Source organism: Rhineura floridana, chromosome 4, assembly GCF_030035675.1.
Source record: "Rhineura floridana isolate rRhiFlo1 chromosome 4, rRhiFlo1.hap2, whole genome shotgun sequence".
NCBI lineage: Eukaryota > Metazoa > Chordata > Lepidosauria > Squamata > Rhineuridae > Rhineura > Rhineura floridana.
In genome coordinates this window covers 195,245,730-195,271,874 of record NC_084483.1, presented here as the reverse complement: position 1 = coordinate 195,271,874, position 26,145 = coordinate 195,245,730, and the positions used below count along the sequence as shown (strand labels likewise).

At 42.5% G+C, this 26,145-nt stretch overlaps 1 protein-coding gene across 1 annotated transcript; it reads right to left on the bottom strand.

Moving 5' to 3' along the window:
• Positions 1 to 52: 52 nt before the first annotated feature.
• Positions 53 to 26,145, bottom strand: ERLEC1 (endoplasmic reticulum lectin 1). The gene is made up of 14 exons (XM_061625702.1): positions 25,799 to 26,145; positions 22,452 to 22,556; positions 20,909 to 20,989; positions 19,706 to 19,783; positions 19,470 to 19,533; positions 17,857 to 17,897; positions 17,148 to 17,371; positions 12,216 to 12,369; positions 9,213 to 9,374; positions 8,437 to 8,496; positions 5,397 to 5,521; positions 2,796 to 2,873; positions 2,044 to 2,119; positions 53 to 352 (listed from the first exon to the last, which is right to left on the bottom strand). The coding sequence occupies exons 1-14, from the start codon at positions 25,967 to 25,969 to the stop codon at positions 281 to 283; spliced, it is 1,491 nt and encodes a 496-aa protein (XP_061481686.1). The 5' UTR covers positions 25,970 to 26,145; the 3' UTR covers positions 53 to 280.

Sequence of the window (26,145 nt, the reverse complement as noted above, 5' to 3'; positions counted from 1 at the left end):
ACATTGCAGCACGTTAGAAAACAGAGACTCTGGCCTGTGTTACAGGGCAATCTTCAAGATAAGGTTTTTTAATTTTTTAAAGTTTATCAATAGCCTCTTATATACATATAATATTCACAAAGTGGTTCATGATAGTAGCTCTTTGCTTTTCAGATGGGTCTGCTGGTGAGATCTTTCTGGCCCAGCCATTCCGTTTGCCATTGGTTCATGTGAAGAACACCGACAGTATGCTCCTTGTCAGCTTTCAAGGCCCCAAACTTTTAATGAATCCCATGCACTATTAACTGGGCACTGAAAGCAGTCCATTTTCATCTGCTGTATCCAGAATTTTACAGATAACGGGGGATTCCACCTGAAGTGAGAAAAATATATACAAAACAATGGTGAATATTAAATGGGTGAAAGAAACAAACAACAGACCTACCATCTGTTCCTGAATGGGTTACAAAGAGCTTAGAGGTCATAGTATACATTATAAAACTGACTAATACTGTCAGAAGGTGAAGAAAGATTTGTCGTTAATCAGTTTATTAAAATAATGAGGAACATATTTTGGAATGATGAAGTGCAAGATAATGTTCAGTCATTTGCTTTATTAAAATGTTACATTCTTAAATGGAAAAAATGATTGTGTGTGACCTATTTACGTGTACTATTTTTAATACATAATTAATAAAAGCAGTATGTGTTGTTTTTTAAAATTTGGAATGAATGAATAAATAAGAGAAAGTTCAACATTCTACAGCAGCCTGGGATTCTGTGCCCTTTAGTTCTCAGGAGCAGAGATGTGTGAATTCATTTCAATCCTGTAGCAGAGCATCACTTGCATATATTGTGCCCTTCCATAGAAACCAATTCCCAACATCTCAGTGTAAGCATGGGACAAAATCAAGAACAAGGCTATGCAGATAGCAGTCTTTTGTCTCAGTGGCTGATATCACCTAGGCCTGAGGGACCCCTTGACTTTTTTCCCAAATAAGAACCAACAGCTGCTACTCATTTCTGTAGGAGAAAGGAAAGTGCAGCACTCGGGGACAAAGCAGCAGTTGGAATAAAGCTTGTCCACCAACTCTGATGAGAATTCGGGCCTTGCGCTAACTTAGAGGGATCTCAAAATGGAAGGCACTCGCTCCTTTTAGGGCCCGTGCAAAGTCAGAAGCCTGCCCTCTGCATACACCCCACCTGTCATTACAGGCCTTTTGGTAGTATTGAACAATGAAAACAAGGCAAACAGACATATTCAAAGTCCTTTGCAGGTTCATCATTAACAAAGACCTAAACTCCCCATTGGATTTGCACAAATCACTCCCATTTAAATCAGCAAGACCTGCAAAGTCCTTAACTTTTGGCTGTGTTGTACTCACCCTTCTTAACAGTTAACAAAGTGTCTTGTAATGGAGAATAACATTTGCTCAAACAAAACAAGAGAGGGTGCTTGCATCTCAAAACCCAAGGCCCCTTTTAGTTCTCCCAGTGTGTGGTCTTACTGGAGTATTAAGAGTGATTTCAACTTTTAAACATGTCCTGGGCACGAAAGCTACCGTGCTTAGTATCAGACAAAGTAAAAATAACTGAATCCAAAAATAGCAGTCTCTTAGCTAGCCTCTGCTGATTTTGAAATGCAAAGTGGCTTTAAACACTACTTCCCTCTGGCATTTCAGCAATTCCCTTGCAGAAGGGCACCTAAAATGGTTTTAATGAGCGCTTAGATCAATCTTGAGCTATTATCTTACCATTAACTTTATAAATAAAAGCTCTTGGAGAACAGTGACAGTCCAGATAGGAGATCCTGTTTCATTGGTAATATCAGTACACCTCTCCCCTGCCTCCATATGCATGTGTTCAAGGAAGATGTACTTAAGGAAGGTTGGCTACCAGGGACTGAAGGAAGCTTTAGTATACAATAAATACAATTCCAGTCTCTGACGAAAACTGAAAGTTCTGTTTCAGGCTTGCATGTTTTCTGTAAGTGAAATGTATTTTTCCTTAAAAACTTTACTCCTAGAAGTCAGCATGGCTTACAGCAAATTCACAAGTACATACCCCAAGAATGTACTGACAGGAGTGAGGCTCCAGCATGTACACAGTTACCGCATGAGGAGAATCTGATTCTTTGCACCTTAAGACAGAAATGGTTGTTAGGAGGTGTCCCACATCTAAAACACATATATAGCTTAATAGGCTAACACCCAGTATTATGAACTTTGGCTCAAGTGTCTGCCTGTGAGGCGACCCTAATGATGGTGCAATACTTATATTTGCATGGCGTTACACTCCTCTGTGACTTTTCCTGGTGACACTATTTGAATATCCCATTTTAAGCACAGATACAGTTGATACATGGAGCTGTCTGACTGGACTACCATGCCCTAAAACCGGCAGAGTCATAGATACAGACAGAAACACAGAGGTCATTCCTCCAGGAAATGCAAAGCAGAAATAAATACCTGCATCACTAGACACAGGACAACTGAATTATGGGCCACAATGTAGAGAAGGGAGCATGAGATTTAAAACACTCTTGAGCAGCAGACATGACACGGCCTAGCAAAAGTGCTTCTATAGCATGAGGGGTTGCTATCGGGGGGGGGGGGACTCTTTTTCCTCGCAGAGTGCATGCAAGCCTTTGGGCATGCTTAAAGGAGCTCTCAGGATCGTGCCCAATGATTAGTAATATGGTTAAGATGGTTCTTTAAAAGTACATTTGGAAGTATTTTTAAGAGTCCTTTGTTAAGACAGAGGTATCTAAATTAAGCTGGTCCAGAACAGAGTAATTTTTAAAGGTGTCAACTCACTTCAATTTCACTGTCACCTGTCGAGGCTTGTCAGTTAAGTCACAAAGATCTCCATTTCCGTAGTAGTGAGACACCATTCTGCCAGGAAAGGTTCATATTAGAGCTTAATCACAACAATCACTTTAAGAACTCATAGATTAAGCAAACTCGCCACCTAGTAGCAATGCAACTAGTACAAAGCACACAAGCAAAATCACTACAAGTGCTGAATATTGTGTGCAGCCTTTCAGAAATTTTTGTTGTAAAACACAATGTTCAGCACTTCAAGGGGTTTTACTTCTGAGCTTGGAAATTCCTCATGTTGCTCTAGTTTGTTGGTAGAACAGAAACCAAGGCCACAGATGCTGGTGTGAGTAGAGGTCTGGTTTATTTAAAATATTATCCTGCCACTGCCAAAGCCCACAGGCCTGAGAATCCCAGTCACCAAGATCAAATTTCCTACCCCTTATGACTGTTATGGCAATGCCAGAAAGCAGGAGGGGAGCATATAGGGTAGATGAAAAAGGGGGGGGGGAAAGAGCAGGCACAAAGATTTGACAGCCCACATGGCAAATAAGTGCAATATGTCCACTGACTTGCATCTAGTTCTTGCGTTATGTAGAAAAAGGGAAAGAAAAACATGAATAATGTATAAGTTCTTTTGATGTAATTGCAGTGGGTCTTGTGGATCTTGCCTTTGGTGACATACTCAAGTTCCAGATAACCTTCAAGAGCTTCTCTGTAATGCTTGGTGTGAACACCAGGTAAAAATTTACCAAGTATTCAGCACTGGTTAGGCTTCATCTTGAATACTGTGTCCAGTTCTGGTCTCCGCACTTCAAGAAGGATGCAGACAAACTGGAACAGGTTCAGAGGAGGGCAACAAGGATGATCAGGGGACTGGAAACAAAACCCTATGAGGAGAGACTGAAAGAACTGGGCATGTTTAGCTTGGAAAAGAGAAGACTGAGGGGAGATATGATAGCACTCTTCAAGTACATGAAAGGTTGTCACATAGAGAAGGGCCAGGATCTCTTCTTGGTTGTCCCAGAGTGCAGGACATGGAATAATGGGCTCAAGTTGCAGGAAGCCAGATTTTGACTGAACATCAGGGAAAACTTCCTAACTGTTACAGCCACACGACAATGAAACCAATGACCTAGAGAGGTAGTGGGCTCTCTGACACTGGAGGCATTCAAGAGGCAGCTGGACAGCCATCTGTCGGGAATGCTTTGATATCTGGATTCCTACATTGCGCAGGGGGTTGGACTTGATGGCCTTATAGGCCCCTTCCAACTCTACTATTCTATGATTCTATGATAAGTAGGAGCTTACCATGGTGACACATGTATGTAACCATGTGGAAAACTAATCTGTGGTGTCCTACTGAGTGGTGGTAACTATGCCCCACTTCTGCACCGATCGTAAAACCAGAGAAAGAGAATGGCAAAGTTCTCATCATTTGACAGGACTGTGGAGGCACCAAGTGATTGCACGCACACTGTGGTAAGTTACTTCTTGGTAAATGTCCCTCTGTAAACTGATTTTCATGTGTACGAAAACTCATCCAGCCAGTTGCTTCCAGCAGGATGCACTCGCTCCAGGTAACCTGCGATGCCAAGCCCTGCTCTCCAACTTGCTATGCAACCTCCGAGAGAGAATTCCCTTTGTGTGAAATGTGAGTGGATTGGACAGGCACCTGCTAGGGCCCATGAAGGTCCAATCTAATCGGAGCCCTGGGCTGCTTTTTTCTATTCTTCCTCCTCATGGCCTGCTCAGTTGCCTTCTCTCTCTGAACGAGCCAAAAAGCCAACAGTGAGGAGGAACAAGAGGTATCTCCAACTGCTCACCTTGTTCCTCCAAGAAAAGGTAAGCAAAAGGGCAGTGAGGCTGGTCAGGGGAAGCAGTAGCTGCCTGCTTGATAGGGGAGTGGAAGCCTGCTGAAGTGCCCTCAGAGACTAAGGTGGCATCATTAAGAAAACTTTACCCTCCCCTTTTTGCCAACAAACTCAAAGCAGGGCAAATGGCCCCTCCCACTCCCCACATTGTAGCATCACAACAAACTCATAAGGTGAGCCAAGTGAGAAATAGTGCGCAGCCCTCCGGAATGTGTGGGGATCTGAACCTTGGTTCCCCGGTCTACTATGATTAACAAACCACTGCACCATACAGGGTTTGGCTTTACTACTTTGCTAACACTGCTGCGCCTAACTGAAGCCACAACTCTCAGCAAAGGCCTTAATGAAGTCAGCAGCACAAAAGCAGAGCTTAAGGGACCCTTAAAACAGTCTTGAAAGCTTGACTGTTGCCTCTAGTGAGAAAGATTGCATCTAGATGCTAAGACAGGGCAGTTTTTTACAAAATGGGAAGGAGATGGGTTCTCTTCAGCCCTTTTCATGCGAGCTCATAAAAAATTCTCTTGTTTAGTCACAGCGAGGAGAAGTCTGCACTTTTAAAAGCATAGGATGGAATCACAATGCAGCATTTTTAATTTCCAGATTGAAGCTGGACATTTTAAGCACTGGTGGCTTTAAAAACGCAGACTGATTTTAAAAATAAGTGCTACAACGAAGTGACAACCCCCCTCTCGGGGTTTTTATCTGAAAACCAACTCAGACATACTTCACGGTTTGCAGGCCTTCCTCTTTGAGATGATACGCTCTGGCCACATTTTTTTCTGCCCAATCAAGGTGTTCCTCCTTGTTCCACGTGCCCACTACTATAGTTGTTTTGGCATTTTCTTTATCCTAAAAGATAATAATTCTTAATTTAGTGCCAGTATAACAGAAATCTAAGGATTGTCATACAGATCCTGACTTTTTTCTTGCATAATGATTTGAGATTTTTAATGTTTCTTCTTTGTAACGATTTTCTCAGACTTCATGCATAAGTTATATTTCTTTGATATATGGCTGAATTTGTATAATGGCAAGTGGCTATATTATAATAAATGAATCTAGCTTAGTTAAGGTTCACACAAACTCGTAATTTATTACTGATATTTCTGTGCCATCCTTCAACAAAAAAAATTCCCACAGCATTACATAGTAATTCATGATCTCAAGAAAGAAACCATACTGCTGCAGCCTGACAAATACTATAGAAGACTTTGTTAAGTATGTTCTTACAACGTGGATCTTGCAGCGGTTCACAAGACCATGAATAAGAAAAAATGACTCTCAAGGAGGAAAAGCCATTGATTGATAGCTGTTCTGGGACCAGAATAGCTGTTAAGTTTTCTGTATAGAGGGAAAATTGAGATCCACACTCTCTGAGATCCACAAATAAATGAGAAAAGACACAATCTAGTATGTCCTGCACAGAGTGTGAGGCACGAGACAGAGATGAGGGTGAAAGAAATTCTTGTTTTATTAGGGTAATTGAAACATCAAAGGCAGCACGCCTCATTAACTCGACTAACTAACTCACTGCAAACCCTATCTAAGCTACTAAGCATACTCTGCAGCATATGAAGGAAGTTGACTCAGCACCCCGGTCAGGGGGGTGCAACCTTAAATAGGAAAGGTCTTCGCACGTAATCTCTCACTCCTTCGAGGAACCTCCCTCTGACCGGCACGCTTCTCGCGGCGTCTGGCGTGGGGTGACGGCTCATCTGACGATAACGAACTGGATAGGTGCAGGCTGGAGATCAGGAGGCGGGGAAGCATTTGAAGTGTCAAAAGGGGGATCCAGGGAGGTTGGAATTGGCTCGCGGACCAGAGATTCCCCCAACGGTTCTGTTGGTGCGTCTTCTTCAGCAAGAGGACCGTCCGTGGGAACTGGCACAGTGTCAAGCGTACTCCCTCCCCCAGTGTCCTCGAAAGTCTCAAATTCCTCTGGCTCTACCCCTTGCTGTTCTAGCTGAGGGGGCTGAAGCTCCTCCAGCCCTCTTCCTTGATTCCCCTGAAAGTCCTGGGGCTCGACATAGTAGGATGTTCTCCTGCCTAAGTCCCTGTAAAATGAATGGGAACTGTGTAAGAGCATACTCCTCCACAGTTTCCATTCATAGGAAGCTGGTTTATACCGAGTTGGGCCAATGATATATTTAACAGCGAGTGGTTTATACCAGGGATGGGGAACATGCGGCCCTCCAGATGTTACTGGGCTTGAGCTCCCATCAGCTCCAGGCAGCATGGCTAATAATAAGATCTGATGGGAAGTGTCACCCAGCAACATCTGGAAGGCCAAATGTTCCCCACTCTGCCACAGGACACCATCTGCTCTATGAGAAGAAAGAGAGTGAGGGAGGCAGGAAGGGCCTGTGCCAGGCAGACTGTCTAAGGCCAAGTGAAACCATTCCGCCCTGCGAGAAGGAAGGAGGGCTGGGGGAGGGGTCTGCATGTCTTCCATTTTTATCTGCTGACAAGTGGGTGGGAAAATTGTAAAGTGCCTTTACAAAAAGGTGGTATATAAATGCAACAAATAAACAAACACACACTTGGAGGGCCACAGGTTCCCCATCCGTGGTATACACTTCCTGGCAGTGGCTTTCCCAGGTTTCAGACGGCCGTCTCTGTGAGCCCTACTTGGAGATACCAGGGTCTGAATCTGGAACATTGTGCATGCAAAGCATGCGCTCTACAACTGAGCTATAGCCCTTTCCCAATGGTGCTTGCATAGGAGAGCTGCCGGCTGGACTGCGTGACAAACATTTCTTTCCTACATTTACCAAATGAAGGGTCAGAGTTTGAACAGCAGTTTAGCAACCCAAATGCTACTGCAGGCAGACATCCTACGTGTGCATGACACGCAAAAGCAGACTAGCTTCAATTTTCACCATTTCAGATTAGAATTATCAGGACACACTTTGCCATCACACACACTGTGAAACAATTTCCGTACCTAAATCACTGAGCACAGCATTGCTAAGCCAGGAGGATGCTCTGGAACTGTAGTTCAGTGGCGAAGGGCATGTTTTGCATGCAAAAGGTCCCTGGTTCAATCCCTGTCATCTCCCAATAGGGCCGGGAATGACTCCGGTCCAAAACCTAGAGAACTGTGGCAAGTCAGAGTACAATGCTTTGACAGTATCAGTCAGCTTCCCATGTTCTTATGCCTGTTTAGCCCAACATCCCAACTCCAATAAAGGCCAGCAGCTCAGGCATCAAAGAATGTTACAGATGATGCCATCAAGCTTTTAAGAGTGTCTCTGTTTGCTTAAAAAAAAGCAGAGGAGGGCAACAAAGATGATCAGGGGACTGGAAACAAAGCCCTATGAGGAGAGACTGAAAGAACTGGGCATGTTCAGCCTTGAGAAGAGAAGACTGAGGGGAGATATGATAGCACTGTTCAAGCACTTGAAAGGTTGCCACACAGAGGAGGGCTGGGATCTCTTCTCGATTGTCCCAGAGTGCAGGACACGGAATAATGGGCTCAAGTTGCAGGAAGCCAGATTTCGACTGGACATCAGGAAAAGCTTCCTAACTGTTAGAGCCATACGACAATGGAACCAATTACCTAGAGAGGTAGTGGGCTCTCCGACACTGGAGGCATTCCAGAAGCAGCTGGACAGCCATCTGTCGGGAATGCTTTGATATGGATTCCTGCATTGAGCAGGGGGTTGGACTTGATGGCCTTGTAGGCTCCTTCCAACTCTACTATTCTATGATTCTAATGTGTGGCCATCTAGTGGCAGACCATTTGAACTGCTGTTTCTACATACCTTGTGATACTGATGCACGTACTTGCCGTAGCAGAATTCATATCTCCACCAGCCAACACCCTAGAAAGAAGAGAGGCAGGGAATAAAATTCAAGCCATATAAAAATCAAGTAGCTCCCCCTAGTATAGCACCCAATGTATCCATCAATTTCTTTAAAGGCAAACACAAGTGGTGTTACATGGTTCTAATTCTTGGTTCTGTGTAGAAAGCCTTTGTGCCCAGACTCTAAGGGATAGGTATGTCTAGCTGTGAAGAGAGGTGGCAAACCTGTGTCCAGGCTGAACCACTTCAGATTGCAGGGACACACTCACATGATGGAAAGCTGTTCCATACAATAAATAAATAATAAAAAAATAAAAACAAAAACACCCGGTCATAGAAAACTAGCATGTCAGGAAGAAAGATTCTAACCTAGCTTTCTGACTGGCATGCACACACAGACTGACATGCATTTTCTGAAAGGAGTTGCAGGAGCAAAATTGGGAACATACATGAATGTGTGCACACACTCAAAGAGATCCTGACCACAATTATTATTTCTTTGCAGATAGATGAGGAAAAAGAATGTATGTAGGTGGAACATACCAAAGGGAGCCTCTTGAGATCCCAACCCAAGCTTCTAAAAGCTTTACAGTGTGCATAAATCCCATGAAGTCTGCTTCAGGACACAGGAGATCTTGGTGAAGTCCAACTGGATTGAATACAAAACCAATTCATGGCCCAGCTGCAAAACATACAAGCAAAGTAGAGCCCAGCACATAAAATTGATTCCTCACCCCGTGGAAGCAATATGACCCACTAAGGAACTCTTTTATGAGTTGATCATCTGTCAGTTTGGAAATATGTGTGGTTCCAACTGTTAACAGCTGTGGGGTTCCAACAGCAACTGGCTTGTGGAAGGAGGAAAATTTTTCTTCCTTTGCTGAATTCATTTCTTCCTGAAATTAAAATATGATTTAGATGGTACTAGACATACAATTCTAGAGGCGTTAGCCCTCTCAGTCTGTTACAGAACACACAGAAAAAGAGTCACATTCCATGTTAAACAGTAACAAATTTGTTGCGATATGCACTTTTGTGGACTAGAGCCCACTTTGTCAGATGCCTGCAGCGTGGCCCTCAGTTGGCAGATTTACATAATAACACATAGGTTCAGGGAAGAAAGGTAACACAGGGCGGTTAAAAGGCCACTAAATGCAAGACATAAGGCTTGTAAAACGTCTATACCAAGCTCAAAATGTATATAAGCACAGTGGCAAGAAACAGCAGCAGTAGCTGGCCATCACACTTTAATTGACTAATTTAATACTTGTAGTAGGAGACAAATCCTGATTGAGATTAAGGTAATCAGAGGAGAATCAGGCAGCTTGTTTGGGGAGGGATACCACTATTTCCTTGCCACTGAAACCCCAGGACAAATTTTGCTTACACTGTCTAAGAGAAGTGCAGCTTTGCCTCAAATAAGAGTGGGTTAATGGGGGATTTCCTAAAATTGGTGTAGTGGCTGGACTATGACCTGGGAGACCAGGGTTCAAATCCCCACACAGCCATGAAGCTCACTGGGTGACCTTGGGCCAGTTACTGCCTCTCAGCCTCAGAGGAAAGCAAATGGTAAACCACCTCTGAATACCATGAAAACCCTATTCGTAGGGTCGCCATAAGTCGGGATCAACTTGAAGGCAGTATATTTCCATTTTTTCCTAAAATGGAATCAAATGCACAGCATCTTGCAGGGAAAGAGAACACTAAATGGGAGGGATCATAGTTCTACTGCAGAGCACATGCTTTGTATGCAAAAAGTTCCAGGATCAATCGCCTGTATCTTCTAATAGACCTGGGAAAAAGCTTTGTTTGAAACCCGGAAGATCTGCTGCCAATCAGAGTAGACAATACTGTGCTAGATGGCACTGTTTTACAGTGGTTCTGATCCTATCTCCAGGTTTTTTTTTCAGATAATAGCATTGGCTGATTGTCTTTTGGCCCCTTGGAAGTTGTGCTCTGGGGTGCCCCAGGGTACCATCTTGTTCCCAATGCTGTTTAACATCTTTATGAAGCCCTTGGAAGAGGTCATCAGGAGATTTGGGGTGAGGTGTCAGCAGTACGCTGATGATACCCAGCTCTATTTCTCCGTAACATCTAATCAGGAGAGGCTGTGCAAGCCCTGGACCTCTGCCTGGATTCGGTGGTGGGCTGGTTGAGGGACAATAAACTAAGTCTGAATCCTAGCAAGACGAAGGCGCTGTGGGTTGGTGGTTCCCGAGTTCGGATAATTGGTCAGTTGCCTGCTTTGGATGGAGTCACACTCCCTCTGAAAGGGCAGGTTCTTAGTCTGGGGGTGCTCCTGGATCCATCTTTGTCACTACAGGCCCAGGTGACCTCCGTGGCTAGGAGTGCCTTTTACCAGCTGGGGCTGGCAAGATGGCTGCATCTGTTTCTGGACCGGGATAACTTGATCACATTTGTCCATGCACTGGTAACCTCCAGGCTGGATTACTGTAATGTGCTCTATGTGGGCTGCCATTGAGGTTGATCCGGAAGCTGCAAGTGGTGCAAAATGTGGCAGTGTGTCTGGTCGCTGGGGCAGGGTATCGCCAACATGTCACCCTGCTGCTGAAGGAATTGCACTGGCTGCCCATTAGATACCAGGCCAAGTTCAAGGTTCCGGTTTTGTTATGAAAATGGAAATGGCATGCCTTCAAGTCGATTCTGACTTACGGCAACCCTATGAATAGGGTTTTCATGGTAAGCAGTATTCAGAGGGGGTTTACCATTGCCTTCCTCTGAGGCTGAGAGGCGGTGTCTGGCCCAAGGACACCCAGTGAGCTTCATGGCTGTGTGGGGATTCGAACCCTGGGCTCCCAGGTCATAGTCCAACACTGTAACCACTGCGCCACACTGGCTTTCTGGTTTTGTTATACAAAGCCCTATACAGCTCGGGACCAGGATACCTGAAAGATCGTCTTACCCCTTATATACCCAGTTGATCACTGAGTTCTGCAGGTGAGGACCTCCAGCTATACCATCTTATCAGGAGGTCCACTCCACATAACATAGGAAGTGGAACTTTAGTGTAGTGGCACCTACCCTTTGGAATTCCCTCCCCTTAAATATTAGATAGGTGGCATCTCTGTTATCTTTTTGGTCCCTACTGAAGACCTTCTTTCAACAAGCCTTTAAGTTGAGACCTTATCCCAGTCTGTGTCAGTGTTGGAATATGTTTTTCATAGAATCATAGAATAGTAGAGTTGGAAGGGGCCTGTAAGGCCATCAAGTCTAACCCCCTGCGCAATGCAGGAATCCAAATCAAAGCATTCCCGACAGATGGCTGTCCAGCTGCCTCTTGAATGCCTCCAGTGTTGGAGAACCCACTACCTCTCTAGGGAATTGGTTCCATTGTCGTATGGCTCTTACAGTTTGATGTCCAGTCGAAATCTGGCTTCCTGCAACTTGAGCCCATTATTCCGTGTCCTGCACTCTGGGACGATCAAGAAGAGATTCCGGCCCTCCTCTGTGAGGCAACCTTTCATGCACGTGAAGAGTGCTATCATATCTCCCCACAGTCTTCTATTTTAAGATGTTTTAGAGTGTTTTTAGTGTTTGGTGCCCTGGGCTCTTTCTGGGAGGAAGGGCGGGATATACATTTAATAACTAACTAATAAATAATAAATAGATGGACCAATGGCAGCTTTCATATGTTTCCATAGGCCCATCTGAAGCCAACAGCAATCGTTGCAGTTCTCCACACTTGTGTCATCAGCACTACACTTCTGGGCACCTACCTCCTTGGCTCTTCTAAAAGGCATCTTCATCATTTCTTGCTGCTGTTGCTGCTGCTCCTGCTCTAGCTGCTCCAGCTTCTCCAAGTTACGGGGCTTAAGTGGGGATCCTGGCAGTGACTGGCAAAATATGTCATTCACAGGGGAAGCTCTGAACCTGCAAAAACAACAAACTTTTATACCAGGCTGGTTAACCCCAAGAGGTTTTTTGTAGTCCCCAAAACCCCCCATGTGACTTTTAAAAAACAAAACATTTTTAGTTTTTACTGCTCCTATGGGTCCCTTGTTCCGATGCCATGATGCTAAAAGGTTGTGTGCAATTTGTTCCATTTTAATTGTTTTTTTAAAAATTACAAAACAATTTGAAATATTTTCTTACTGCTCCCATAGGCCCCTTGCTATAGTATCAAAATATTTTTTGTAGACCCCCCGACTTCCGGGAAGGGTGATTCGCCTGTGCTGCCTCTGAGACAAGCTCTTGTCTTAGATGAAGTTTTTTCAGCTTTAATCAGTCAGAATGTTTTTTTTTTTGACTGGTTAAGATTTTCTCCTGGTCAGGGAGAAACGTGAGATTAACCACAAAGCCTGTTTTTGTTGGGAGGACTGGATTTCATTAATTTATGAGAGAAAGTTCAGCCAGCGAATGCCGGATGGACTTCCATCAAAGCTCTTGCTGATTAAGCGACATGTTTATCTTTTCTTCAAAGAAAAACGAACTAACAGGCAAGCATCCTTCTTTCCATTTTTTTTTACTTGGTTTAAATTGTTGCACCAAAAAGAGATTTGTCAATGAATCAGCTATAAAGAACTGGGTGAGTTAAAAAAATTCTCTTTCACTCACGAAACTAAGGAGGAAAGAAATCGAAAAAAGCTTATCTTTGTTTTTATTGCAAAAAGCGGGCCTGGAAGTGCATTCTAAAGATATTAATGGAAGAGGGATTTTTATTTCGAGGAGGGAAAAAAAATAAACAAATTTGATTTATGAACTTTGGAGTATCATGTCTGGAACTATTTTTTTTTTGGTCTATTTCATTTTGACGAATCTGCTTACTCACGACACCACTAACTGCTTGAAGCTGGGAACTAAACTTGTTTTGTTTTCCTGAATATATAAGAGATAAGACAGGCTGTATTGATGTCTGTAAGCCTGAAACATTAACCCAATTGTGGCTGAAATAATTTTTTGTTTTTGTGGTTTTAAGAATGACAACCAGGAAAGTGACTGAGACCATGGAAGAAATTATGTTTCAGAAAATAATGAGTGAGATTGAGATAATGAAACAAACCCTGAGACAGGGCAGACAGGAGATGAAAATTGAACTTAGCAAAATGATGCAGGAGTTTAAAAAAATAGGGGATTCTGTGAAAGAGGATTTTGATGGGATTAGAGATGAGAAAAGAAAAATTAAAGGGAAGATACAAGCCATGGAGATTGGAACAAATGAGGAACTGGAAAAAGATCTGGAGTTTACGGATGTTAGAAATAAAGTTTACTGTTTGGAATTCAACGTTGTCTCTGAAGAAACTAATGAAGATATTAGTGATAAAGTTATCAACGTCTTGGATAATTTTCTTGACTGGAATGATGTGATGGAGCTTGACATAGAAAAAATCTATGGAATTAATTACAAATATGTGACAATGGAAAAACTCTTAAGAGATGAGCCAGTGCATTTTGTAAAAAAGAAGAACACAGATATGACTTTACAACAGTATTTCAGCAACTTATTCAGAATTGATGGCAAGGACATATTTGTGATGGGGGAAATTCCCATCAGACTCTTGTTATATGACTATGGCTATGACAGCAAGATCATCATGAGATACTGATAATGGATGAGTGGATACTGAAACCACTGGATTTAACAGGACTATTGAAGATGGAAGATGGAATTAATATTGATAATGGAAGAATGGTTATGGAAATTATTGGACCTAATAGATTTGACGAGATGGATTAATCAATATGTTTATTTGGATTATGGCTATGACAACAAGATTATTATGGGATACTGATAATGGAAGAATGGCTACTGAAATTACTGGATTTAACAGGATTATTGAAGATGGAAGATGGAATTAATATAGATAATGGAGGAATGGCTATTGAAATTACTGGACCTAATAGATTTGAATCAAGATGGATTAAGCGACATGTTTATTTGGAGAAAAATTGAAAGATATATCTCTCAAGGAATTGAAATCTCTTTTGGACTTTTTGTGGAAAGAATAAAGTAATGTTTATGAGATTTGATGATTAATTAAGATAACTACTGGAGGAAAGTGATTTTGTAATATAATTTTAGAGACAGGATTGTTATATATTGTAGACCTATGGTTGATCTGCGACAAATCGGAAGTCAACATTTTATTTTTTTTGTATAATTGTTTTTGTTTTGTGTTGTTTTTTTGTTTTTGAAAATTTGAATAAAAATTAATAATAAAAAAATATTTTTTGTAGACCCCCACAAATTTTAAAAATTTAAAAAGCATTTTTTTTTAAAAAAAATGGTATTTAAAAAAATTATTGACCACTCCTGCACATCCCTTGCTATGACCGATTCCAATGACTGTGACTCCAATCCCAACCTGTCCCTTAAAAAAAGCCACACCTACTTATATACTTTGGCCCCAGAGGGTTGACCATGCGTCAATGTGGCTCTCAACCTGAAAAGGATCACCTATCCCTATTGTATACAATGCTTTTACACAACATTCACGGTACACAATAACTCCTGAATGCCTCCAGTGTTGGACAGCCTACCACCTCCCTAGGTATTTGGTTCCATTGCTGTACCGCTCTTAACAATTAGGATGTTTTCCTGATGCTCAGTCAAAATCTGGCATCTTATAATTTAAGCCCATTGTTCTGTGTCCTGCACTCTGGGGTGATTGAGAAGAGACCTGGTCCTCCTCTGTGTGACATCTTTTCAAGTACTTGAAGAGTGCTATTATATCACCCCCCAGTCTTCTCTTTTCAAGGCTAAAGATGCCCAGTTCTTTCAGTCTCTCCTCACAGGGTTTTGTTTCCCATCCCCTGGTCATCCTCACTGCCCTGCTCTGAACCTGTTCCAGTCTGTCTGCATCCTTCTTAAAATGCGGTGTCCAGAACTGGACACAGTAAAGATGCAGCCACAAAATAAAACATGGGGCATGTACCATAGTAGAATGTGTAGACGTTCATTTTAATTTCTAATTCAAGATTACTCGATTTCCAAATTACAATGATTTGTGTACATTACACAACAGTGAAAACACTTTATTTATAAACTATTTCTTTTAACTTGGTTATAGTTTTGCTTTCACTCAATGATATAAAAACTGCTTTTCAATGCATTGTTTATTTACTACATTTATACCCCACCTTTCTTTTCATGAAACCCAGGCGGCTTACATATGGTTCCCAGGCCATCTCCCATCCAGGCACTGACCAGACCTGACGCTGCTTAGCTTCAGCAGGGAGCTGACCTTATGTGCCTTCAGACCACAGCCTGGGACATTTCATTTCAGGAGAAGGTTGGCTACTGACCACAACTACCGTGCAAATTGGGTGTTTGCCTAAGGCTCCAGAGCAAGTAGTGCCTGTTTGGCTTTGGAAACCCTGGCAAGTTTTCTGGGCCCTGAGTTTCCCCTTGGCTCAGAGTGGTTAACCAGTATAAGGGGTGGTGGCGGCAGTCTACCTACACTGCAAGGCTGTTGTGAGTGTGCACAGCCTTGGCAGGGAAGGATATTTTGCCAGGATCAATTGACCTGGGTGGGGGATTGGCTCCTGGGATGCTGATGAGTGCCAAGGGACTGGCCCCCCTTCATCACATTAGGCTATTTAACCAAAATCTCCTGGATAATTGTGGATAATACATTTGGCCAATTTTATATTGTGTTCATAACGGCAATTCATTAGCCCTTTTTATATAGCTCCAGAGTATTGTGCAATAATGTAGGTTCACAGTAATGCCAGAAAGCTGATGCCTACAGGATCTAAGATACCAAGTTTCTGGAGGGTGGGGGAAAATTACACATTACATTAAATGGGACTGCAGCCAAGAACAGGACCCTCTATCAAATTCTCTCTTTTTGTTAACATGTAGGATCTCTTGGGTCATGAGGTCAAGAAACTGTTTTTCTGTACTTGCACCAAGATGCAGAGCTGAAGCAGGGGAACACACCAGGTGAATATATTGCAACCTTTATATATTTGCTGCCTTGGGCTCCTGTTGGGAGGAAGGGCAGGATAGAAATCCAATAATACAAAAATAAATAAACAAACCTTGATAAGCGATCTTACATTGGTCCAGGGGAGAAGAGAATCTGAAACAGCAATGCCTCTTTTGACAGCAGTTTGGTTTCAGGTGTAATGATTCAGTCCATGTCACACTAAACCATGGCTTAGTGCAACGTAACAAGATGGAACAAACAACAGTGACCTTAGTATTTGTGGACTAACCCCTGCCCTCTCATCCTCTTGCATGGCCAGGAGAATTTTGTCTGTGTTTACTTTTGGTTTCTCCTGATCTGGACTTCTTGTTGTCTGTGAATCACAGATTGTGGTTTATAACAAACTGTCAGTTTCAAAACTAGTCAACTTCAAACTGGTTTCTGAAGCTTACTTATTACCCTAATCAGTTTGTTATAAACCATGATCCCTGGTTTGTATGCAAATACTAAGCAGAGGTTAAGGGGAAATGAATGTAAATGCTACTGAAGTCCTCCCCCTGTGCAGAATGGGAGAATACATGAAAGCAAGGCTTGCTCAGGTTTGTTCCATGGTGTGACCATTGTGAAATTCAACCTTGAACCTCCCTTGAGGGAGTTAGTAACAGTTTGAAAGTTCCATGAAGAGAACTGATTAGAAGGAACCTTCAGAAAATATCACTGCAGAAAGCTACTAGAAGGCTGTGCCTGGATTCAGCATTAGCTGAAGCCTGAATTCCTTACCTGTATTTAGGGTGGCTGCATAGGAGAGGGGTCAAAATGACCACTTCATATTCACATGTAGTAACTTCAGCCACTGAAAGGATTTCATGTTTTGCTTCAGGATGGCAGACATACATTACTGAACTTGATCTGGGTACGTTTTGCCTCAGGCTACAAGGTGTGCCATTTCCCATCCCGACGGGATAATATGGGGTCATCTGCCCTTCTATATTTTTCATAGGGATCTAGATTAGTAAAATAAAAGTAAGAAAAAACAGTATTAGTTTGGGTGACCACTATGTTTGCTTAAACATGAATGCTTCTTTCACATGACTACTTTCCACTCAATGGATTTTCCCTTCTGCAGCTGTGGTGGAAAGCATCTTGTGGACAAAATGAACTGGACTGAATAATCTACTGTTTATCACCAGTGCTAGTAAAAACGGTCACTTTCCTTTTAAAAATAAAACAGAATTGAATCAGTCAATATGATCTGCAAGAAAAAGAAGCACATACCAACTACAAAAGGAGAACTTCAATAATCTAGATAAACTTGTGCCAACCTGGTGCCTTCCAGATGCTTTGGACTAGAACTCTTATCAGCTTCAGAGTTGTAGACAAAACATCTGGAGAGTACCTGGTTGGAGAAGGTTGATCTAGATACAGATAGGAATTGCTTAGTGAAACTAGTTGTGGAGCATAAAAGCAAAGTTAACCTTTCCGCACTTGCCTCTTTTGCACTGTCTTTTTCATTTTCTTTCTCCTCTTGCTCTGGAAAACATTGCAAGCAGCATAAACATCACATTTTAGTCAGTTTGCTATATAGAAATTGATATAGAACTAAATCTGCAGAAATAAAATTCTCTCTCAACACACTTCTCACTCATGTATAAGTCTGACTTAAAACCAGATTTTTGAATGAGAGATCTGACACTGCTATTCAAAGATAAGCTAACTGTCAATTTGGAGGGGGATATTTTCAGGAAAGTTCGAAACGGAGGGCTATCTTCCTCATGCTGGAATTTATTTTCAGTTTCTAAACTCATCTGGAAGGAAAATAGCCCAGCGACTCCATACAATAGCGTATAAAGTGCTAAGCACTGTACTAATACACAGAAGAGTTTCACATAACCCACAAAATGCCTATTGTGGGGCAAGCAGAACTATACCCATCCTGTCAACTGGGTACCTCCCCTACCTTTGACATTGCCTCACATAAATGGCTTGGGCATGATGTCTGAATAGTGTCCATGATCTATTTGGGGTCTAAAGATCACACACAGGAAAAAACTGTGCAAGCTTAAACCCCAAAATTTGTGAGGTAACCATTGTGTGGATGGGGTCTGTGTGCACAGGCTCTTTTCAAACTTCATACCTAAAAAGTGGATGTCAAGGTGTGGTGGTGCTGATGGGGACGAGTAAAGCCAGGCCTGGCCCCAGCGGGTTATCAGACTGGTCACTGGCCGAGGGTCCCTGTGGCCCAGAAGAGCCTCTCCTTTGGCTGGGAGGATGGAGCTCCAGCTCTGCTATCTGCATTGGCATTGGGTTGGAGTGCGAATCATGCTGAGCGACCTGATGCTGCCACGGACTGCACAGCAGGGTAATCCCAATGCAGGCAATCCAGGCTTAAATAGGCCTGTCCACTCCACCTATCTCTCGTGTCAGCACACTTCATGCACATGCCTGCCATCACCCAAGATGGGGCAGGGGCGTCCCTAAGGGGTTGATGGCAGGCAATGCAGCAACACGGGAGGTGGGGTGGGCAAGCCTATTTAAGGCTGTGCCACCTGCATCGGGAGGGGGTGTCAGGGAGTATGATGACTGGGGTCCGGGGCAGTTGCTGCACAAGGGCCCAGTCATGCCTGGCACCGACTCTGAGTAAAGCTACTTCCTCAATGGCAAGGAGGTTCTATAAACATTTGGTATTTGCACAAAAAGGGCCTCTACTACAGTCCCCAACTTACAAACCGAGCGCAGGATAAAAGCTCACAATGTTACCGATAATCCTACTTTGTTAGCTGCATTTGCTGCAGTGCACTACAATTATTCCTCTGGTCACCCATAATTACTTGGCTAACCTCCTGCAAAAGGGTGAATAAAGCAACAGGGTACTGACAACGTAGGATGGAATGAAAGAAAAGAAGCTCAACAAGGACAGAAATTATCTTCCGCTGCAATGTATGAAAAGCATTTCTAAAACAGTCAAAGCTGGAATATTTAACCTATGTCTGCATCTCCCACAATTTGCACCACTGCTGCTTTTCTTTTTCTTAATGAGTTGAGTGAATGGCTGTTCTTTCTCTTCTTTCTGAACATGGGCATTTCGGAGAAAAAATGACAAACCTGGATCTAGTACTGGGCTCTTGCGTAGCACGTTCCCAAGATAGTATTCTTGAATATTTATTTTCTACAAAACAAGACAGGACATTTTCAATATTTTTCATGATGACCGTTTCCCGTCCAGTGTTTCAATCTGTATCATGTCAACAGTCCCCAAAACACTAAACAACGTTTACTATAGACATGTCGGTTTCAAGCTTTACTTTATCCTTGAGGGTAAAAGCTTTAACTATACACACCTGCCCAGTTTCCTTCTCTTCGTGATACTGACGAATGTGTTTACCATGACAGACTTCATAAGTCCAGTAGGATTCAATCTAAAAAGATATATTGTATCAAGTGATGCATTCAGTACAGGCAAGATCTATTTTTAAACAACAAGGCCATAGTTAAATTACAATCATGGAAGGCTATTATGCATTACAGCTCAGTTGGCAAAAACATTACAATTTTTGCACATATTTGGGATCTCGAAATATATAACAGGTGATGTCACCCTTATGCTAATGTAAAGAATGAAGTCTTTACATAAGGAAAATGCGTTTCAGTCAAAGCCAACAGCTACAGAACTAGCTTTAGTACAAAGCCCTTAACCCCCCCCCCCACATCCTGTGGGCCATTTGGAAAGCTGCACACCAACAGCAGCCCTTCCTATGTAGCTCTGAGTCCCGATATTTGCTGCATTATGAGCAACGGCCTCTCTACTTCAGATCATGTGGGAAGGAATGATATAAATCTGTGGGGACTAAATGCCTTCAGAAAATTTTTGGTTATTAATGGTTCACAAAGCAGGTCTAGTAGTAAAGCATAAGTCAAGAAAATGGGTATGCAAGAATATTTAGATATACAGCTCCGCCCACCTGTCAAGGGCTCAGAGCATGTTAAAATGTGCTGTAATTCTACAAGCTAATGAGAAGATAAAGAATGATGTGGTTATAAGATATAATCAAAGGTTCTCTACTTAGAGAGGAAAGATTCTTGGGCATCTGTGGGATTCAGTCAAGGGTAGCCCTTGGTCCTTGAACTGGGATTGGGAAAAGAAGCATACCATGGCTGCTTAATGCTGCCACAATCTATCACTGCCCTGGATTAAATGAGCAGGTGGCCTAATGAAACTGTTCCCTTTCAACTACACATGACAAAAGCAGACATACAGCATGGCACATTTGTTCTCTCTGGATCTGTTCACAGAACCAATTAGAATGATTCAAAAATAATCTTTCCTTTTAAAGGCTACAATTGTGTCCATGGTTAGTTAAGAACATCCACTGACCTACAGGAAAACTTTGGGCAAGACTGAAATGTAAATGCAGGGAAGGTTCACTGGAAATAAAACATGCACTTCTGCAGAGCTTATCCACTCTGCAGCTTTTAAAAATCTCAGTTACTAATGGAGATGTTAAGATCTGGGCTCTTTTGCCTCAAATTCAAAGTGGACGTACTCGATAAGAACAGCTGCTTTGTTTAAAGAGAGGCTCCAACAATTCTGCAGGGCTGGGTCCTTTGTAGTCCTTTTCTTCCTCCTAAAACAAGAACAGCTGGATGTCAGTATTAGCTGGAAGGAACACAGAGCAAGGTACGTTCATTTATTTTAATAAATTCCTCAACTACTTAACATACAAAATCCTATTACTGGAAAACAAATTAAGATGACCTGGAACACACAGGGTAGATTCCTTGAATAGTTTTTAGATTTCACAGTTTTTAGACTAGAAAAACTTATTGTCAACTCGATAGGCTTTTTAGAAAAGGAATGGAAAAGAAACACATTGGCCAGGACCAAAGAACTATGGAAGGAGATCTAGGAGTCCAAGAGGAATGTACATTCCCCCATCACTACCACACACAAAACATGCTTTTGAAAGCGAGGGGAATTTCTATTGCAGAAAATTCAACTGGGTTACCAAAAGCCTCTTGCATGTATGTATGTGGCTCTTTGGATTCTGCTTTTCTTATTTGTGGGAGGCACATGTACCTTTCTCTATGCCCACACACAGACATGTATATATAAACTGTGTGTGTACACAAAAAAGAATTTGAATTTATTAGCATATTGGTTATACGCCACTATTTTTGGAGTAGCCCTGTTTTACTAGTTTACAGGGTAGTTAACACACACAAAATAACATCACAAAAGAAGAACATGCAATATTTTAAAGATAAACATGTTAAAAACAAGTATTAGAATTTCTACTATTTACGACAGAGACAGACTACAGAAAAAAGATAAAAACACACTCTGTGAACATGAACATTTGCTTCATTCAGTATAAGCTTTCTATACTTGCAGGCTCATCCCTGCCCTGTTCCCACTGGCTATTTGGAGGTCAGAAGCTTGCCATCTGGACTCAGACCTGTGGCTAAATCTTAACTATGGTTAGTTTTAAAACATTTTCTTCAGATACAGTGGTTTGAAGTTGGGCCCTCACAGATTTAACTACTTCCAAAGGAAGAATTTGCAGCACAGCTGTTCGCAAAGATCTCAACAGACCTAACATCTTGAGATGATACTCAAATTCAACAAGATATGCTTCAGATTTACATTGCATCTTTAAGGCATATCAATCACAAGATTTCTTTGATCCAGCACCATCATTCAACGGTCCAACATCTCTTTGCTTTGACCTTGACTCCAAAAGGATATGTTGCAGATCCTCTTGCCCGAGATGTCCCAAGAGGAACTAAAAATGAAGCCTTCATTCAGAGTCAGGTCAAAATTCACTTGCCTCTCTTTTTAAAAAACAAACGAAAACATTGTTTTTTTTTTAATGTTTTTAACAAAAACATTGGTTTTTTATGTTTTATGGATTTTTGTGCATCCTAAGTATTTTACAGAAAGGCAATTGTACATTCTGAACATACATTTAGGCTGCATTCCTACACATGCTTATCTGGGAGTACTGCAGCTTCTCTCTTTGTCATGTATAGGAAAGCTTTGTCAGTTGCTGCAGAAATTCTTGCTTAAAAAAAAGATAGATAACTTACCTCATCTCCACTGGCTAACACTGGAAGAATACACTTATATTTTTCTTTATCGGATGTTGTCATAATGATGTAATGATCCTCTTTGTACAAAACCCCAGCAGTAGGCTTAAAAAGAAAAAAGTGGAAATGCCTCAGATGTAAGCAAATATTACTAAAATGCAAACAATAGTGCTAAATGGATCTGCTGATTGATTACTGTAAATAATATTTCATAGTACTGAGTCCATTCTTGGAACTGGTGCAAGCATCACTGGCACTGGCTTACCAAGCAGCCTCTTGAGCAATGTAATTTTGAGGGACTCGCAGAAGGTTGCCTGTCTTTTTTGCAATTAGAAAAGACATAAGATGCAGCTTTTCTAATTGCAGAAGTGAATTTCTACAAGTACTCTCTTCCAGTGGTAAAAGTTCACAAGAGCAGACCTCATGCCAAAGCTATTTGTGTGATAAGCCTGCTTGCAGAGGGGGTCACTCATCAGTTCACATATCTTGTAAGTTGGCATGACTGCAGGGCATAAGAACATGGAAAGGAACATAGGAAGCTGTTTTATACCAAATCAGGCCATTGGTCCATCTAGCGTTTATCGTTACATGGCTTCCAGTTATGTTTTTCTGTGTAGTAATGTGAGGTGAGGTTAAGCTTCATGCAATTTTTAATTGATTTCCCCCCTTACAAACATTAATTTAATTGCTGATCACCAACTTGTAATTTTCCTCTTCACACAGCGACAAAGCAACCCATTTTCCTACACTTTCCCCTCTTTACGGTGTACATAGTCTGTTCACTTTATCAGTGACGTAATGTAACCCATCCTATAAAAACTGTCCAATACTGTTAGTTTTTAATCCCTACCTCACCACCCTCCAGAGCTCAAGCTACGGTCATTCTTGCCATAGTCAAGGACCTTTTTTTAACCCACTTCCTAAAATTTCCAGCATTCCTGCTTGTAACTCAAAACAAGTTGAAGTTTTGAGATTCATAAATTGCCATGCATTTTATAGCTACTGGCAAGGGATGCGTAGACTTAAATATTGGATAGTCAACTTTTTCTTCTTGATAGGATTCCTGCAGTCTATTCATGTGTTTTAAGTTAACAGAAGCAAGAGTACGTACTCAAACTGTCATGACAATTACAGAATATTTGATCTGTGTCAAGCAATCCCAAGTATGCACTCTTGAATAATACCACAAAAAACGCCCCAAGAGGTACATGTAGCTGAACAATCCTTTCAAGAATCACAGCAGTGAGTTCATCAGAGACTGGCTTCACCACTGGACAAGGGTCTTATTCCTCCAACCTAGAAAGCTAAATGGAACCTCACATTCTGAGGTAGTATCGCTCTGTATGGCAGATGCTGAGGGACACACATTATCTAGCTGCTCTCAGTGCCAAGTCTCGACATAAGAGCAAGCCTCTGGGATCCATGCCATTCAGCATCATGTTCTAAACAGTGGCCAATCGCATGCCTCTGTGAAGTCCACAAGCAGGCCAAGAAGATGACAACCTCCCCAGTTGCTTGTACCTCCCTCAGAATGTGACACTCAGGGGTATCTTTCTTCAGAACATGGAGGCTCCATTTTGGCGATCACTAGTAACAGCTGTGGGTAGACCTATTATCTTCCATAAAAGTCACAGGTAACCATATGAGTCGGTTAGGGGGGAAAAGATAAAAAGCCAGAGCAGAATAATGAAGATCAACTGAAACATATCTTATTAGGGAGCAAGCTTTTGAGTTCCCCAGGACTTTTCCTCCGCCTGAAGAACAGGAAAGGCTGCTCGTTAACTTGCAGTGTTCCTTCAAAATCTCTCTCCCCTCCAATTTTTTAAAAACACCCTTCCAAGACAGGAGTGCACAGAACACAGACTACTGGAAGATTTCTGAGCAACTTGCAGTAATCAGCAAGGATTTCCTACTCCCAGTTCTTTAGCAATGGCAGCCACATGATCACTACAATATACTGCTGATGGGAAGAAAACCTTGAGGGTAACCAGGAATGGATGTCTGTGCAGAAGAATTGTGAGCTCAGGGTTATTTAATTCTCAAAATGTGTCTTTTGCCCCAGCCCTGTTTGATACATCTCAGGGTCCTAGTAGAAAAAGAAGTAGTAGTAGATCCTGCATTTCAACATTTATTTATTATTTATTTATTACATTTATATACTGCCCCATAGCCGGGCGGTTTACAGCAATTAAAAAAGTTGAGTCTTATGTTTTATCTACAAATCTATAATGATATATGAACTATACTGAGGCATCAATTATCAACTCTTATATGTCTCCAGCCTTGTGCAGTGTATTTCCCACTACCCTTTCAACATAGCAAGCTGCCTTATAGCGAACTAAAACAATTGGTCCATCAAGGCCAGTACCATCTACACTGGCTGGCAACTGCTCTCCAGAGGCTTTCAGGCAGGGGACCTCTCCCAGCCTCATCTGGAGACACCAGGGACTGAACCTGGGACCTTCTGCATGCAAAGCAGATACTCTACCACTGAGATAGGGCCCTTCTTCTTTTATTTATTTTATTACATTATCAATACCTCTACAGCTGGTATAGCACAGTGGGGAGGAGAGCCTGACTGGGAGTCCAGAGTCTCTGAGTTCAAATCCCCACTGTGTCTCCTGGGTGTCAAGGGTTTTTAAATCATTTTTAAATTGCTTTTTAAAAAATGTGTTTTTAAATTTGTACATTTGCTTTTAATGTTTTTAATTGTTGTAAACCACCCAGAGAGCTTCGGCTATAGGGTGGTATACAAATGAAATAAATAAATAAACATATAAATAAATAAATAAGGGCCACCTAAAGATCACCCCTACAGTGAGTGGCTCAGGGGTTACGTGCCCTGCCACCTGTGCAGCCGTGGGCAAGCTGCAGAGTCCCAAGGAGCCCAGTTGCCCCCCCCCAGCTGGCAGTTGCGGACAAGGGAGGGGCTGGCTTGTGCGGCTGTGGCAAGCTGAGCAGGCTCTAGCCAGCTGGGGAGGACTAGCCTCAGAGGGAGGCGATGGTAAACCCCTCTGAATACCGCTCACCACGAAATCCCTATTCATAGGATAGCCGTAAGTCCGGATCGACTTGAAGGCATACCTCTAACCCGCTTTTCGTCTTATTTGTGTCAAAATGTATCCAACACGGGCTCCTCCTTGGAGTAAGGGCGGGATATAAATTTAGTAAGTCAATAAATACGAAGCATGTACACGGGGAAACGGTAACCTACAAGATAGAAGTAGCCTGAAGCCCGCCCAGCGCTCGCTCCACGCCTCTTTCCCCACATCACTCCGGCCGTCTGCCCTCATTCCCTCCCCGCCTCTCCTCGCAAGACCCAACCAAGCTACGAACCAGCCACCCACCAGGGTGAATTCGCTGCCCGGCCAGTTGACTCGGAAAGGGACGTCGTCGCTGAACTGAGGGAGCGACCTGCCTCCCGCTCCAGCCGCCGTCTTCGCCTCCAGGAAGCCCCATAACAGCAGCAGCAGCAGCTTCGGCGGCACCCGCCACCGCTGCTGCTTTCGCCGCTTCATCCTGTGGTGGAGCCCGGCTAGGGCGAGAGGCTTCCCCGAAGCCACCAATCATCTGACGCCAAGAGGAGCCGGCCACGTCTACTTCCGGAGGGGAGGAAGATGTCACTTCCTTGTTGAGTTGACCAGGTTTTTTTTTTAAGGCACAGTTCTTTCTTCCGACGTTTTTTTTTTTCTTC